The 18,388-nt window shown below is 40.1% G+C and overlaps 1 protein-coding gene across 1 annotated transcript in view; it reads right to left on the reverse strand.

The window, feature by feature from the left end:
* Positions 1-18,388, reverse strand: part of tdrd12 (tudor domain containing 12) — a 78,024-nt gene that overhangs the window by 37,232 nt on the left and 22,404 nt on the right. Inside the window, exons 5-12 of the mRNA XM_038274286.1 lie at positions 16,354-16,473; positions 15,817-15,872; positions 15,639-15,724; positions 13,356-13,530; positions 10,328-10,392; positions 10,060-10,133; positions 7,974-8,025; positions 189-283 (exon numbers count right to left, since the gene is read on the reverse strand). Of these exons, the coding sequence (XP_038130214.1) occupies positions 189-283; positions 7,974-8,025; positions 10,060-10,133; positions 10,328-10,392; positions 13,356-13,530; positions 15,639-15,724; positions 15,817-15,872; positions 16,354-16,473 (723 nt within the window). The remainder of the gene's footprint in view (positions 1-188; positions 284-7,973; positions 8,026-10,059; positions 10,134-10,327; positions 10,393-13,355; positions 13,531-15,638; positions 15,725-15,816; positions 15,873-16,353; positions 16,474-18,388) is intronic.

Consider the following 18,388-nt stretch of genomic DNA (forward strand, 5'->3'; position numbering starts at 1 on the left):
GGATTTTCCTCTAGAGAACTTCCTGTCATATTGATGATAACTGTAAAGTTTTATCTACTTTTTAAGTGGCTTTGGATAAAATGTTCTGCTAAATGAATAAACAATCATAAAAACCAAACAAATAAGGGTGGAGAAAACAATACCATTGCTAGAAGCAGATCTAACAGTAAGACAATGAAAACGCGTACTTGGTGTCTGAGACCCTGCTGGTGGCATTCAGCTCCATGGAGGCTTCAGAAATTTCTGTCTGTTCAGGTTTAAAGTTGTTAAGCTCATAATTAGTCTGCAAGGGATGGAAAAAAAACATACAAAACTCATCTGAGTGAGTATGATTCAGGGACAACTTTAGAAAAACAACTTTCATAGGCCAATTTATAAAACTGCAAAACCAAAAATGGATCAAATAGAAAAGATACGTAAAACCAAGTATGCTGGTGAAGATTCTCAGTCATCCAGGTCAGAGTCATTCCAAAAAAAGTAAAAACAATCCACTGGACTTTGCTTCCAAGTTTGAAGCTGTTTCTCTTCCATCCAGGAAACTTTTTAATTCAAAATATCAGAAATAGCGTTGCGTTCCAGGTTTTATTCGGCAGCCCAACAAAGCCTTGTTTTGGTTTAGAAAACATGCAAACAGAAACGGATGAACGGGTCCACCCCTTTGGAATGGGGGTCGTTTGGCTTCTTTGTTAGTCTGCAATGCCCCATACCTGTCTATGTCTCTGGAGGGGGGGGGGGTCAATAAAGGGAATTGTTGGCCTGGCTGAATAGGCGAGGTCTTCTGTTCTCCTGTAAAGCGGTTGGGGGGTTGTGATGATAGCGGGAAGGAATCAACTTTATCGCTGAATTGTAGGTTTTTGAAAGCTGAAATCTGAGTCCAACCCCCCCCCCCCCCCCCCCCCCCTCTGTTTAAGGTTGTTTTTTCTTTCTTAACATAGATGGCTTCCTTCCCACCCCTCTCAAACCACCTGTCTTCTTTGTCCAAAATGTGAACATTCTGGTCCTCCAAAGAATGTCCTTTGTCCACAAGGTGTAGATGTACCACGGAGTCTTGTCCAGAGGAGGACGCTCTTCCGTGTTGGGCCATGCGTCTGTGGAGAGGTTGTTTGTTTTCTCCAAAATAAAGATCAGAGCATTCCTTACTGCATTGGCCTGCAGACACCACTCCGCTCAGATTAGGTCTTTAGGATGCTCTAGTCTCTATTTAAGGGTCAGTTTGGTTTGAAATGTTCTGGGATTTTGTGTTAGGAAAAAATCCTCTTGAGTTTTTCCAGAGACTGCAGCAACCAGTGGCGGTTCTAGACCAAATGTACCAGGGGGCCAGCATTGTTTCCCTTGGGGCCAAGAAAAGCATGAAATAAAAAACAGGGCGAGGGATTCAAATATATTAAAGGAATAGTACACCCAAAACATGATTAGCCTTCATTTTCTACTCACCCCCATGCTGAACAACACTCTGGAGTACTTTTTTGATATCTCAAATGCATCTGGAGATCTGGGAGGCTTCTTGCTGTCTGCTGACATTCAAATAATGGAGGTCTATGGCGCCCGAGGCAGAAAGGTCCATAAAAGTCCACAAAAAACGTGTCAATATTCCTCCATACTGCTCGTCCAATGTATTCCAAGTGTCCTGAGTGGGTAGCGTCCATAATTTACTCGAAACGAAGTCATTTAGAATGTTTTTAGAGCATAAACAGTAGTGTATAGGATTTCCTAAAGCGTAGAAGAAGAAATGTGCTGTTTATCTGTGCAAAGAAAGAAACAACGAAAGAAAAATGTCTGAGGACTTCAGTGTTGAGAAAGAGCATGAGTTCTTTGCCGAGCTGAATGCGCTGGTTTGGTCTGCCACGGTTTCCATAGACTCGTGAACGCGCTTTCAGGAAATCCTATACACTACTGTTTATGCTCTAAAAACCTTCTAAATGACTTCGTTTCGAGTAAATTATGGATGCTACCCACTCAGGACACTTGGAATACATTGGACGAGCAGTATGGAGGAATATTGACACGTTTTTTGTGGACTTTTATGGATCTTTCTGCCTCGGGCACCATAGACCTCCATTATTTGAATGTCAGCAGACAGCAAGAAGCCTCCCAGATCTCCAGATGCATTTGAGATATCAAAAAAGTACTCCAGACTGTTGTTCAGCATGGAGGTGAGTAGAAAATGAAGGCTAATCATGTTATGGGTGTACTATTCCTTTAATAAAGCTGCATAAAGTAAATCTTCTATTCAATTGGGTTTAAATAAAATTCTATGTCCTATTAGGTCAATATACATTCATAATTTAGGAATTTACATATTTTTGACTTAATTGAAGTAAAAATTACCATTTTCTATCAAATCTGAATTAGAACTCAAAAATTCAGCTGTAAAAATAAGTTTTTTTTTTTTTATTTAGCAGATAAAAACTGGGATTCTATCTCAATACCACTGAAGCTATTACCTTATTGTTTTTAAATAAATAATGAAACACAATTTGTAAAGGAAAAAAAAAACTATCAGCAACCATGTCTGTTCCAGCACAATTCCATCATTAGAATTTCTTTGAATATTATGTCTGCAGTACAGGGGCCAGGACATGATCTACAGGGGCACTGGCCCCCGTTGGCCCGTCTAGAACCGCCCATGGCAGAAACATATGGGATGATGATTTCATTGCATTTAATCTCCTCACCGTTATGTTCTGCTAAGTGTCTTTTGGATTTCCTTGCCTATTTGGGTAACCTATGGATACCTCACTGTTCGGCCAGGCCAACAATTCCCTCTAACAACCCTGCTTTCAGAGACAAAGACAAAGAATCAAACAACTCTCCATTCCTAAGGGGCGGACCCTTTGATCTGGTTCAATTTGCATGTTTTCTAAGCCAAAACGAGGCTTTGTTTTTGGTCCACTCTCACTGCATGAAAAGTGGGATTTTCGTCAATATACGGCACTGTAGATTGTCGTGGAACTTCAGGTTAGCGGCAGTATACGGCAATTTGCAGGCTTCGACGAAAACTCCCGTAAATTGTCAGAAATTGACGTGGAATTTCTTAGGCAGTGTTCCCCCCATGCCTCCCCCCCATGGAATTCTAGGGGAGGCTTTAACATGTAAATGAACATGCTGTGAGCTATACAAATGCAAACCAGGGTTGCAGGGGGGGTTTTACCCCCTCCCCCTGCAACCCTGGGTAAGAAAATCTCTGATACAAAGAGATCAGGTATAGCCTCTTACATTTTAGCTTGAATTGATTTATTTAATTAAAGTATAGAGACCAAAACAGATCTTTAGCTGACAGAGCAATACATTTAGAGCAGTAATTATTTTTTTTTTTTATTTGCATTTAAGATAAAAAATAAAATGTTGTCTGTCAATATGCTCAATTCACAATTACTTAAGTGGAAAAGTTTCAAGAAATGATTCTGAGATGATTCACTTTATAACATGGCGCATTATCCTGTTGGAAGTAGCCATCAGAAGATTGGTACACTGTGGTCATAAGGACATAGGTCAGCATGCTAAATTGGTTTTAAGTGGCCCAAAGTGTGGCAATAAATATCCCCCAAATAGATGGTAGAAATAGATCAGGCTCAGTATAGCCTAATTATAGACTCTTACATTTTAGCTTGAATTGATTTATTTAATTAAAGTACGCTAGATTACTGTGTATGCAAATGTTATGTAAAAAAAATACACAAAATAATTTACTTCAAAAATTAGATTTTAATCAGAATCAGTTGGCTGTAATGGTTAATTCTTTTTTTAGATTTCCACTTTTTTTTTTTTTTTTGTTATAGAATATATAAGAAAACAATAACAATCTCAAATAACAAGTCAATAACAAATATTTCAATACAAGAAGAAATATCACAACTCCTGCTTTTGAAAAATAAAATTAAATGCACAGGCTGGAACAAAGTATAAAATAAAATAAAATAAATAAAAATAAATAAAATAATAATAGTAGTTAAAGTAAATTAATCAGTGGGGACTACTTACTGAAATTCTTCAATTAACTCAAACAATTTAATTGCATTTAAATTCTGCATCTTTCTCAGACATCTTTTGAAAAGGGAAAGTTCATTTTTGAGAGCAGAGATTGAGAGGGAGCATTTTGCATAGCGACATTTATGGATATAATACTTTGTTACAATTATTAGAATATTGATTAAAAATTCCAAATTTTTTTTTCTTTAATGGATAAACCGAATTGAATGTTTTGCCAGGAAATAAAATCTAAATTTATTGTTTTAGTTTTTGGGAATATATACAAACTATGCTCTAATTTCTAGATACCGATCTGTTTTTACTATAATTTAATTTGACAAACCGGGTCTTCTCTACATTCTTTTTTCTGTTTGGTGCGATTGCAATAGCGGGTCTTGATCTGGACGGACCGGAGGGGAGCAAAAAATAGCTCAGCTCCGTATTTTGACGGTGAAGGACGGAGAAGACGTACGTGGGCGGTGACGAGCGGAGGATGTGGAACAGCTCTCATTGATTTACATGACAGACAAGTAATACAGATAGTAGGATGGACATTTTATTAGAAATAAATCATACACTGTTCAGAATACGAAACATGGGGCTGATAGTTACATTTGTGTGGGTTCCAGCACATATTGGGGCGGAAGGAAACGAGAGGGCAGATAAAATGGCAAAAAGGGCAATTAAACATTCTATTAGTTTTATAGTTAAAATAAGTAAATCAGAAGGAAAGAGTATTATTAAAGAGAAACTTATGGAAATTTGGCAAAAAAGGTGGGATGAAGATAAAACAGGAAGATGGTTTTATAAAATTCAGAAGATGGTAGGAGAAAGAAGAAATGGAAGAAGAAATAGAAAGGATGAAAGAGTGATAACAAGGTTAAGATTTGGTCATACAGGACTTAATCATACACTTTTTAAAATACAAAAACATAAAACGGGCAAATGTGATTTCTGTGATAAATATGAAACCATAGAACATGTTATATTAGAATGTCATAAATATGAAAAAGAGAGAAGATATATGAGAAGAGAGTTTGAAGACATTAAGGAGAAGGTTAATTTATTAGATATACTGAGGAAAAATTTAGGGAGTAAACACATACAAATAATTATTCGATTTCTAAAGAAAACGAAATTATTCCATAGAATTTCATTATAGTAAGTGTGTTTGTGAGTGAAGGAATGATATACAAAGCTGTGCACAAATATGTTTATATTTTTAAGTGTGAATGTGTGAATGTATGTTTAGAAGAAGTTAGGGTAGAATGTATCAGGATCAATATTTAAACCATCACGAACCACACTCCATACCAGTAAGTGGCGGTAATGCTACTAACAGTTTGTTGCCAACCGCCATAAAACTCGACAAGAAGAAGAAGAAGACAGACAAGTACTCCGTACGTGAGCGGGGCGGAGCGCTGACGGAGTATGTGGAATCTGGGGGTAAAGGAGGACAAATACACGTCCGGCTGGGTGCAGCGCCGGACGCCGGACAGTGCAATGAAAATCCGGACTGTCCGCCCTAAAGCCGGACATCTGGCCACCCTATCTGCAGTCGAGCAACTTTGCGGTAGGCTATATACGAACTCGAGGAAGAGAAGACGGGTGCACAACGCCACGCTAGCGGTAAATATATGTTCGTAGCTATGCTAAAAGCAGCCTAGCTTAGCTAGGCAAGCTAAAGACAGCCTAGCCTAGCTAGGTAAGCTAAAAGCAGCCTAGCCTAAAGCTTTACTAAAGTGTATTTTTTGTGATTCACAGGAAGCATTATGCCGTCTTAACAACTCGGAGACTAATTGCAGGCGCTATGAACCGGCAGGGGTAAGGTTTAAAGAATATGCTTTCATTCTGCGGTAAAAGGACATGGATACGGATGGATACCGACCATAGCTGTACTTTTTTTTTTCACAGACTACAGTCGCCTCACAATGAGGCAGTGACCTCCTATTTGCTCGGATTTGCACGATGTTGATAAAGACGACATTGTGTGTAAGTGACTTGTTTTAATGTTTTCTCCTTCCTTGTTACTGTGACTTGCGTTTGATTTTTTTTATTTTTTTATTCATACCACTCTCATTTAATTGTTTTCCAGCTGCCTGTAAGACGTATTATGAGACGGTATGCAGGAGCTTCAGATACACGCTGCTAGCCAGCACGCTGCGTGCGGAGGCTGCCAGGCTATCTGCTCGGAGTCGGGCAAGACGAAAGAGGGTAAGACTTTATTTGGTGACTATTTTTCGGGTGCATTGATAGATGTGTTGTGTCCATATGCAGTGCGCTGATTCATGTTTTTTTTTTTCAGCTGCTGAAGGCGAGGCAGAGTGTGCTGGCAGATGAGAAAGTGGAACTCTGTAAGTCCGCCACCGTCGACCTCATGTCCGACGAAGAAGATGGCGTCGTCGGCGGTGTCTCTGGATGGATTGTACGGTCGCCGCCATTTCGTAGGCCGGATCTCACTGAACTCTGTGTTAAGCTGCAGTCCCGGTTAGAAGCGATGCCGAAGTACAGAGCCACGCACAGTAGGCGTCTGCACATCGGACCTGCCTCGGAGGGAATGCTGCCTGTTACCTCCAACCCCGAGGAAGCAAACGGACCATTCACGGAGTTGTAATTTTTAGATACGCATGTGTTTGGATACGCGTTGTATATAGTTGTGTGTGTTTTAATAAAGCTCTTTCTTTGCATAAACAGCTTCCTGGCAAATCTTCATTTCCTGTATAAATTTATTCATGTCCTTGATGGTAGCATAATAATTGTGTAGTAGTGTAGGATAACATAAATACACAGCATATGAATGAATAAATATATGAATGAATAAATATATGAATATATATATATATATGAATGAATAAATATATATATATATATATATATATATGAATAAATATATATATGTAAATATATATATATATGCCAACCAATCACGAGCGACTTCACTTGTTTAAAAAGAAGTGGTTCCGTCCAATACTCAGTAAGAAAATTACAGCCTGGCGTGGCCACGTGTGGTTTTGCTGCCAATCACGAGCGATTTCATTTGTTTGAGAATAGTGGTTTCAGCCAATACTGAGAAGGTTATTCAAGCCAGACCTGGCCAGCCGCGCGGGTTTGCTGTATTCATATGCTAATTAGGGCCATTAGTACAGCTGATCGCTCTCCACCTACGTCACTGTCCGTTTCCGACAATTTGTGGCACGACAAACGCGGACAAGCACGGGTTGCAAATTGTCGGAAACTGACGAAAATCAGGCAGATCTGCGGGAGTTTACGGGGGTTTACGGGGACGAAAATCTCACTTTTCATGCAGTGTCTATAAAGCCTCAAACTCTTTCTGATATTTGAGTGGAAAAAGCTTCCTGAAAGCAAAACATCTTCAAACTTGGAAACAAGGTCCAGTGGATTGTTTTTTACTTTTTTGCAATCAGTAAAACCAAGCAAAAAAGATAGAAAATCAAAACAGAAATAATAGTGTGAATAAAAACTCATAACAAGATGTCAGGCTATGCCTCTGCATTACAGCTTATTTCAATGAATCATGATACTGAAGGAAAAAATGTTCACCAATAAGAAATCGTCAGGTACTGGTATGCCTATACCTGCTACATCTGAAGGAATTTGAAAAAAAAACATCCAAGTTCTCAAATTTAGGATTCGAAATGGCAAAAGGCATTGAATTTTATGCTAGTATAGTTCCTTAGAAAAAAAAAAACCTTTAATTAAATTCAACCCCAACCAAACCAAACTAACTGGTTCCACTGAACCCTTACTATAGAGCAGGGGTGTCAAACTGGTTCCAGAAAGGGCAGAGTGGCTGCAGGTTTTCTTTCCAACCAAGCAATAGCACATCAGACTCCAGTCATTTCATAACGTCATCATGTTCAGATTGGACTCACTTGATGAGATGATAGGAGTCTGGTGTGCTATTGCTTGGTTGGAAAGAAAAACCTACAGCCACACGGCCCTTTCTGGAACCAGTTTGACACCCCTGCTATAGAGGAACTTACTTTGGAGAGTGTGGATTGATGGCCTCTGTCAGGACTCAGAAACTTCAGAAACCTGCAAATGGAAAGGTGTGCTGCTCAGAGGAGAATCAGTTATGTTTTGCTATTGATATATGCGTTTGCCCTGAAGCCGCAGGGAAGTCTGTTTCCTCTGACGAGTCGCTGAAACATGAAGGTCAGCTTATGTAGATGGAGCAGTATTGCAATGATTTTGACATTTTATTCTTGATTTGATAGAATTATGTTCAAATCCTGAAATAAAAGAACAACTCCTGAACACTACGAGCCACTGCTTGTCCAAATCTACAACAAAGCAAATGATGTCTCTTAGGATACCGACCAATAACAGGGCGCGATGTTAACCATTGCCCGGGGCGAGTAGTTTTTATTGTCGGGAGAGTACAAATTTCATTGCACTTAAAATTACTGACATTCACTGAAAACAACCCATAAGCGTTCCCGGCGCCAACTTTGTTGTTTTGTATACATTCTCGCATGATTTGAAAAAGCCGGGTGATTGTGCGCCAGATGGCGTGATTTTCGTCCACCTAGCGGTAATTTTGATGTACGACAAAAAGCTAGAAAGCGCTATCATATGTCAGTCTTCTGTACAGTGATGCAGGTCATACATTAAAAAATGTTGATTCAATTTTTTTCTCTCATGCTACGTTCACACCGGACGCAGCAAAAGCAGCAAAATCGCGTCTGCTGCTTAATTTTTGCTGCTTGTACCAGTTAGTTCTGACGCGCGGCTGAAGCAGCTTTGCTGCTCTGGCTGCGCGGTGCAAAATTCGTTCTGACGCGCGTTGGGCGGAGCTTCACTATCCTTTCTCTGCCTTGCAGCTATATTTGCTGTGATCAGTGGGAATAAAGTAGTTTTACTATGTTTTTAAGTGAGAAAATACACCTGAAAACTTCATAATTGCAGTCAGTTCATTCAGATTATCATCCTGCCTTCCAATTTCTGTTGGAGTCGCTCAGACCCCCATATACCAGCTGTGCGCCGACAGTAGGAATCCCTTCAACAGCAGCCTCTGGCCAGGTCACCTCCTCGCAGCTGGTAGGTGTTTTTCATCTAAATAATCCGACCTTAAGATTTTAAGTTAATTTATGCGTCAATAAACGGTTTCAGAGGAGCGATCACAGCGCTCTGTGTCACTCTCTCCCTGCCAGCTCCAAGATCAGCTTCACTGATTGGTTGACGCGGCGCGTCGACAGCAAAAGTTCAATTTTTCCATCTCGAGCAGCATCAGACATTGGAGAGGTGCATTTTATAGAGCTAGACATGTTAAATTGGTGAACTGTTATGTTATTATTGTCTTGTTGCTGCATTTATTTTGTCAGGGAAAACTAATCCTGAGTCAGTTTAAAGTCAGGGAATTCTGAAATAATGTAAGACTGTGGAAACCCTGTTTAAAATAACTATGGATAATGTTTCTCTAGAAAAGTCACATTATATTAATAGTATTATCTTGTATAAACATACCGTGACTCTAAAGTTATAGTTATTCATTTGTTACATTGACTTCTGTCTTGTGATTTATCTTAAGTTTTTAACCTGTCAAGTTTTTTTTTTAGATTTTTAACATTACAATTTATATTTTTCCAAGCACACAACAGTTTAAAGCAAAGTTTAGTTTGAAAAGAATGTGCAGGAAGGTTTGAAAAGCATGTTAACACGGTAATGTAGGCTTGAGTTCATTATCTGACACTTGCAGATACACACCAGGAACCTGGAAACTTAAAAAATACTGAATTAGAAAAAACATTTAAAAAACAAACATGTTTCATTGATATATATACAAAAATGAATATTAGGAACTATATTTATCAAACATTATACTGGGCAAGTAAAAACTGTTTCTGGGCAAATGAAATGAAAGTCACTTGGCCAAAGGGCAAGTGGTAAAAATCCTTAACGTCAACCCCTGTATAATTAGGAGACATCCGAAAGGAACGTGCATCTTGGAGTCAAACATGGCTGGGTCCCTCATTTCTCCTTGCTCATTAACTCAGTTCTTTCAAAACAATTTAATGCAAAGAATAAATGCCGGCATTTCATCTAGCCTTAAACTATAAATGATCTCACCTGTCAGTGTTTGAAGCTTTTCGGCCATGATTGAAATGCTCTTCCTCGCATGGAATCATATCAGGGAATCCGCTCTAAGGGTCAGAGATCTGGATCAGTTGCAGCAACGTTAAGCAGTAAGGAGCACTAGAATGGCCTTAAGCCCTCATTTGTTATGATTGGGGTCAAAATTTTCATTTGAAGGAAAAAATGTATGGAAAATAAACCCAACAATTTAACACATTGCGAGTTGAGAGCAGAAAGTAAAAGAGTGTACACAGCTGCAGACCTGAGGCAGAGTGGAAGCAGTCAGCCCGTCCTCTGCTTCTGAAGCATCAGGACTTTTTGAAGACCCTGAGGAAAATTTCACAGGATTTCACTAGAATGCAGAACAACTTTTTAGAAACACAGCCAGTAAAATGTGGACATTTTATATATAAATATTAGGGATGCACGATATCGGGATTTTGGCCGATATCTGATATGCCAATATTTTAAAACCCATGTAGTCGATAACCGATATCGATACCGATGTTAAAGTTGGACAAAAATAAGTAGTCATTGAAAATAGCAGTTTTGTTATCCATTTCTGACACTTTGAAAAATTATATACTCAAATATATTTTCATATGCTGATATCAAATTGATTTTTAAAAATGCGGTATCGATCTATTTTACTTTCAAAATCTCGTGAAATTTCATTGTTCTGTTACAAACTCTCATGATATTTTGCAAATTCTTGTGAGATTTTGTTAGTAAAATAGATCGATACCGCGTCAATATATCAACATATTAAAATATGGCAAAATTTCGTGAATTTTCGGGGGATTTCGTAGCATAACGATGACATATAGCAATATTTCATTAGTAAAAGAGATTGATATGGTGTTTTTAAATGACAATATATCAGCATATGAAGATATTGTGATATTTTAATGTATCAATATTTTTTCCTCGTCTTTAGAAGTTTTTAAGCCTGTAAAAAAGAAGTTTTTGAGGAAGAAGAAGTAGTAGTATTTTATTTTTTAGACTTTAGAAACTCAGAAGCTGATCAAATATCGGGTTAAATATCGGTGGGGTGGCCGATGTCCGATATTCAGTTTTAAGGACGATGCAGGCCGATACCGATAGGGGGGCGATTATATTGTGCATCCCTAATAAATATATATATATATAAATAAAACTGTATCTGGAGCATGTAACAAAAGTAATTTCCCTCTGGGATTATTAAAGTATTTTTGATTCTGATTCTGACAGATTTTATCAAGAGCCTATTCGAAGGGGAAATAAATGCTAAGATTGTTGGAAGCTGGACACATTGCCTGTTTTAGCTAAATAAACGAGCTGAAAATGTTCTTAGTAAGATAAACGCTATGTTTATCTGACGATGCAGATCTGTCGGTCTTGATGCTGTTCAACTAAAAGTGAAACTAATTGTCAGGGATGGCACGTCCCTCTGCCCATGTTCCTCTGCCTCGGATAGCACAGGAATGTTGGGCCTCACACATCCATATTTTTATTTTCTTGTTCCTTCCTTAACTCTAGTAAATGATCCTAACCAGGTGAGTGGTGGCCCAGTGGTTGGGGCATTACACTTGGTATTCAGGGGTTCTGGGGTCAAGCCCAACTCCCACTAATTGCCACTCTGGGTCCCTGAGCAAAGACCCTTAACCCCACACTACTCCCCGGGTGCTGCACAATGGCAGCCCACTGCTCCCCAAGGGGATGGGTTAAATGCACAGAGCTCATTTCGTTGCTCTCTACTGACAATAAAATGCTGGAATAAAAATGTAGCTAAGAATATTTCATAGGGTGTAAATAGGGCTGGGCTATATAGAAAAAAAGCTTATCGATAAAAAAAAAAATGCATATTGATCGATATCAATAATTATTGAAAAGATTTGAAACCATATTTTATGTGCAGCTCTGCCTGGACTTTTTATGATATTGCTAAATGATTTAATTTTAATAAAGAACACAAACACAGACTTCCAATTAAATATTTATTTAACCAACTTTTTTAACCATAACAATTGTTTTAAAGAAAAATAACTTAAGAGACCTGAGTTATGTTATTAAATACTGACAAAGAATAAAATAAAGTGACCAGAAAAGTGACCAAAATAAATATAACAAATAAATAAATAGAATACCCTATTTGGGTGGGAATAGTACACCACCAGCTTGTGGTAATTAAAAGATTGTAGGACTCTAGGCTACCATGTAAACTCCACTCAACAAGAACAAAAACCCAAATCAACTCACCCTTTATTCTAGCATTTCTATGGGGTATTTCTTCTCCCCCCTATTCTTCTAGAGGTGCTGCTGGCACCTCGTTATGGTTCAGCTTAGTTTCCTGCTTTAACCTGAGTTATTACTTTGAAGTTGCTGGCCCTCAGCATTTTTCTCTCAATTGTTAGAACTACGTGGGAAACTGCCCAGAACTGAATTTTTTTTATTTATTTTTTTTCCCGAAGTTTCCGAAGATTCCTCGGAGGAGAGCCGCGTCGGGGATTACACAGCTCGTACTCCTGCAGGTGTGAGCGGCTGAGATGATAAAAAAAAAGTTGGCTGTGTTATCAGACTTGGTTTTCACTGGTTCCCGACACATTTTCCAGATGACTGTGGTTTGTTTTTTGTCCGACTTGCCATGACCGAAATACTGCCAGACTGCCGAACTACAAAAACCTTTCTTTGAAACATTTCCTCCGCCTCTCCTTGCTGCGACATCTTCATGTGCTCTGTGTTGTGGTTTGAGAGGGCGGCGCTTTGTGACGGCGTGCCTGGGTCCGCGATTGCGATTGGTTGGGAGGAAGTAGTGACTAGCATAAACCTACATGCTAGGCTACAATGAGAAGGAAGGAAAACTGTGTTTCTTTATCGAACTTTTATCGACTCTCTTTTTTTCTATTGCGCCACACGTCTATCGATCGATATATATTGTTATTGAATTATCGCCCTGCCCTAGGTGTAAACCTTGGTGTATCACATCTTTATGCTTTATGTGGCGCAGTGCAGCACTAGTCTGGAATTTCAATGGTGAAGTCCTCTGGAAAACCTCAATAATTGTTGTTAATTGCAAAAATCAACAACAAAGACTAAAGTTATATGTTTTATCAACTTAAAGTTTCCCTTAAATTATAATAATATTATAGGTGATTAGAACTTACACTTTGATTCTTTAAATGCAACAGAAATCTACTTCCCATTAAAGGGATTTTTTGATCTTTAAGCAAATGGGAAACCTGTGAGAATTGTGGCATCTATTTCTCATCTATATTAATTGATTCTCAGAGCTGAAAGCAGAGGGATCATACCTCCATGTTCACCCGGAGAACGTAGATTCTGCTCTGTCTGCTTGTGGGAGCACTTTGAAAGGGTCGGAGTCAGGATGCTATAGGAACAGGGAAGAGGGGCTCTGTCGCAGGCGTCCAGGCCACTGCTGCTGTAATAAGCAAACTTTTTGGCCACCAGGTCATCGTTCACACAGATCTGTAAATAAAACACAATCAAATTTGTCAGCCCAAAGCTTCCATCACATTGTTTCCATACGTGTTAAACCTGAAGAGGAAGTCAAACTAATGATATGGATCCAGATACATATACTGTTTACATGAAATGGTCAATAGTTTTTACACAAATATGGATTAAAGCTGTGAAGTTCTTCTGATCTGAGATGTTATTTGTTTGACGGAATTTTTGAAAAGACCCGCCTTCTCCACAAACCTGTACCCACTGATTAGAGTGCATGTCTACTAAACACATGTTTAAAAGTTTACTTTCCAAAAGATTTACATTTTTCCACTATGTCAGACTCACCACCGGTAAGTAAAAGAGGGAATGAGCACGTAGGACGGCCTCACGTAAACATATAGCCAGAATGATTGACAGCTAGGAGGACCAGTTATATTGATGATCCACCCGGAAAAAGAACATCCTTCATAGCTTTAACACACTTTGGGGGATTTTTCCACACTTTTTTCATATGGGTGGGGGTCAAAAGCAAAATATGAGAGAAACTGACTTGCTTGGCAGATCCCCCTGCAGACGAGCACCAGGGCAGCAAGAACTCTGCATTTTATGGTGATAAGCTGACTTTTAATTAGCGAAAAAAATTTTTAATTATAAAAGTTAATAACAAGGAAACAAAACAAAGGAATAGTACACCCAAAACATGATTAGCCTTCATTTTCTACTCACCCCCATGCTGAACAACAGTCTGGAGTACTTTTTTGATATCTCAAATGCATCTGGAGATCTGGGAGGCTTCTTGCTGTCTGCTGACATTCAAATAATGGAGGTCTATGGTGCCCGAGACAGAAAGGTCCATAAAAGTCCACAAAAAACGTGTCAATATTCCTCCATACTGCTCGTCCAATGTATTCCAAGTGTCCTGAGTGGGTAGCATCCAGAATTTACTCGAAACGAAGTCATTTAGAATGTTTTTAGAGCATAAACAGTAGTGTATAGGATTTCCTAAAAGCGCGTTCACGACTCTACGGAAACCACGGCAGACCAAACCAGATGAAAGTGCGTATTCAGCTCGGCAAAGAACTCATGCTCTTCCTCAACACTGAAGTCCTCAGACATTTTTCTTTCATTGTTTCTTTCTTTGCACAGGTAAACAGCACATTTCTTCTTCTACGCTTGCATTATTGGCAGAGCAGACGCTGAATGCGCACTTTCATCTGGTTTGGTCTGCCGGCTTCCGTAGCGTCGTGAACGCGCATGTGCGCGCTTTCAGGAAATCCTATACACTACTGTTTATGCTCTAAAAACATTCTAAATGACTTCGTTTCGAGTAAATTCTGGATGCCACCCACTCAGGACACTTGGAATACATTGGACGAGCAGTATGGAGGAATATTGACACGTTTTTTGTGGACTTTTATGGACCTTTCTGCCTCGGGCGCCATAGACCTCCATTATTTGAATGTCAGCAGACAGCAAGAAGCCTCCCAGATCTCCAGATGCATTTGAGATATCAAAAAAGTACTCCAGAGTGTTGTTCAGCATGGGGGTGAGTAGAAAATGAAGGCTAATCATGTTTTGGGTGTACTATTCCTTTAAGATGAAAGTAGCCAACGAGAACCCTCATCATAGTGATTTCAGTCACATCCAGGTGAGAGTTGAAGATTCACCTCACCTGACTCACACTTCAATGAGGCATGTGACCGAAACCACTGAAGGAGTTAACGACCTTTTAGAACCCCCCAACAGCTATTAACCCGCCAGGAGACCTCCATGGCCAATCCAGTAGGAGAGATCATAGCAATCTTCTGTTTTCCCTTAACGCTGCTACACACCTATGTGCTTTGAGCAGCAGAAGAAACCGGTTTATATGCAAAGTTTATAGCCCCATTTACACTACGCTCTGGAAACCGATCCGTGCCGAACGGAGCACAGGAGCAGCAGACGCATGTGGACACACTTTACTGGACATCTGACCTTAATGTGGACGAGCAACACACTTTGGAAATCCCTGATTTAACCTAAAGGAGCCCTGTCCTACCTGTCTGGAAGCTGCACCATCTTATATGCCTTATTATTAAAGGAAAAAAGAAGGACGTTAATAAAAAGGTTTTAAAGACAAAGCTCACCTTGATGTTGCCGATGGTCACAAAGAGCTCAATGGCAGTAGACTCTGACTTCCACTCATGCAGCACCACTTCTGTTTGGACAGAAGCTAGAGGGAACATCAGAGCATTTTATTAAGCATTTTAGTCCAAATACAAATATATAATAAATATTTCCATATAATAAATATCCTTTTCCAACCTTGGAGCAAGTTGTGCAGGTACAGCGTAGCAGAGCAGTCCCACTGAGCTGCAGGTCTGCAGGAAGTGAAAATATCACATCAGTGAAAAACCAGTGAAACTCTCAATTCAGGATCAAATGTTACCCTGAAATCCCACATCCTCCGCTCTGCCCCGCTCTGCTCCGTCACCACTCCGCCCGTCTGTCGCCGCCCCACTCAGCTGAAACCCCCCCCCAGCGTCACTGCTCCGCTTTACCCCGCCCCGTTCGTCACCGCTCCGCTCAGCTCCGCCACGCTCCATCACCGCCCACGTCTGCTGCGTCCCGCTCAGTCACTGCCCCGCTCTGATCCACCCCGCTCTGCTCCATCACCGCCGCCCTCTGGTCCACCTGGCTTTGCACCGCGCCCCTCTGCTCTGCCCCGCTCTGATGCTGAACAGTTCTTAAAGATTAACAGGAAAGACAAGCACTCCGCACGACGTACGTGAGCGTGGGCGGAGCGGAGAGCTGATGGAGGATGTGGAATCTGGGGGTTAAACAACAATTAAATTGTCTCACTTGAGTTCGGCTTTTTCTGCAAAGAAAGACACCCGCAGGGTTGTTGGTTGAACTCTGGACAGATGGAACTTCCTTACCCAGAAAGGAAGCTTGAGGAACTTCTCTGATGCTACCCTCATACTTGGCAAGAGACAAAAAAAAAAAACAGTGATCAGCAGAGAATGATTCTACACAAAACACATCTGATACAACTGCTGATGATGACTAAAAGATCATGGAGAGCATGAACGGTCAGCAGGGGCGCAGAGTGGGGTTTGCCGCTGTAGCTACCACATCTGCTTGTTCCTGCCTTATGCCACGTTACGCTACATGATTGGCTGAACGTTTCCACGATTATGTAAAACATTCTGGTTATCCAGACAATAGGGGTGTGGAAAAAAATAGATTTTGCGATAAATCGTGATATTCTGGTGCCCAAAACAATATCGATCTTTCAGTTTCTAATATTGGAACAAATTGGAATCGATGAGTGGGTCGTTTGGTTCCATTGTTAGCCTGTAATATCTGAAACCTGTCTATGTCTTCTCTCAGATGTGAATAAATTGAAAAAACTATTGAGACTTTTTGTTTCACCTTGTTAAATGTCAAAGCTCAGGCTTAGAACGCAGTGCTTGCCTTCTAGACCGAGAATTTTTGCTTTCTGCTTTCGGCTACCTCAGGTCGCCAAAGAAACTTTAAATTATACCAAAAATAGGTAATAAAAAGTTGAAGCTCCAGAAGTGATCTGATTCTTAAGAAATGCATGAAATACAGTTTGGAGAGGTGATATTGTGACATCATCAGCAGGGGGCAGGGCCTCGAGCAGATCTGGTACCTACACAGGAGGAGCCTAGGGCTTGCCCAGTCATTTGGCACGGTTAGACAATCGTTCCCACAGCCACTGAAAGCTGAAACACCGGAAGTGTCGATTTTTTCTAAACTGCAGTGGAAATGTTTTTTTGCATCACACGCGTCAGGTGATCAACAGTTAGGCATTACTAATTTGTAAAAAAAATTAAGAAGAGCCTGAAAAGGTTGGTGGACGATGGTGCCCGCTGGAGCCGCGTCTGAACTATGGATCTATCTACTGTGTTAACATCACAGCTGCCGTGTTGTTTTCTGAATTATTATGTGAGATAACTTATTCTAATGCAATTTTGATTGTAAAACTGCATCTTCAAATTTAGCAGAATATCGACATTGTTGATGAATTTCAGGGATATTTCTGTTGTAGTTTTGCGGTAACAATTAAGAGAAAATAATTCCCTAGAGACTCAATCATAGCATGTCCAATTAAAGAATGACTGCCATTAATTTGCAAAGAATTAAATATTTATAGGGAGAGGATTCTGAGAACACCTATAGATGTCCGTTTATTCAAAAATCTATCTTTATGTACGCCACAGCCATCACAGACCTCATCCATCCTCACATGAGCAGCATCACGCAGGGATTTAACAGAACTGCATACCAGTGAAAGAACATTGATGTGTGATAACAGCACTGTGGAAAGAACTGCACATTCAAACAGCAACTTAGTATTTAAAGGTATAGAGGTGGATGTTCTATTTCTGGGTGGATCATCTCAATCAGTGGTCCTCCTAACTGTCAATCATTCTGGTGATGTGTTTACGTAAGGCCGTCCTACGTTCTCGCCCTGTTAGCGATCTTTTTCTTTCAGGCATATACACTATATTGCCAAAAGTATTTGCTCACCTGCCTTGACTCACATATGAGCTTAAGTGACATCCCGTTCCTAATCCATAGGGTTCAATATGACGTCGGTCCACCCTTTGCAGCTAGAACAGCTTCAACTCTTCTGGGAAGGCTGTCCACAAGGTTTAGGAGTGTGTTTATGGGAATTTTTGACCATTCTTCCAGAAGCGCATTTGTGAGGTCGCACACTGATGTTGGACGAGAAGGCCTGGCTCTCAGTCTCCGCTCTAATTCATCCCAAAGGTGTTCTATCGGGTTGAGGTCAGGACTCTGTGCAGGCCAGTCAAGTTCATCCACACCAGACTCTGTCATCCATGTCTTTATGGACCTTGCTTTGTGC

Source organism: Cyprinodon tularosa, unplaced genomic scaffold (genome assembly GCF_016077235.1).
Source record: "Cyprinodon tularosa strain WSP-4 unplaced genomic scaffold, ASM1607723v1 ctg903, whole genome shotgun sequence".
Classification (NCBI taxonomy): domain Eukaryota; kingdom Metazoa; phylum Chordata; class Actinopteri; order Cyprinodontiformes; family Cyprinodontidae; genus Cyprinodon; species Cyprinodon tularosa.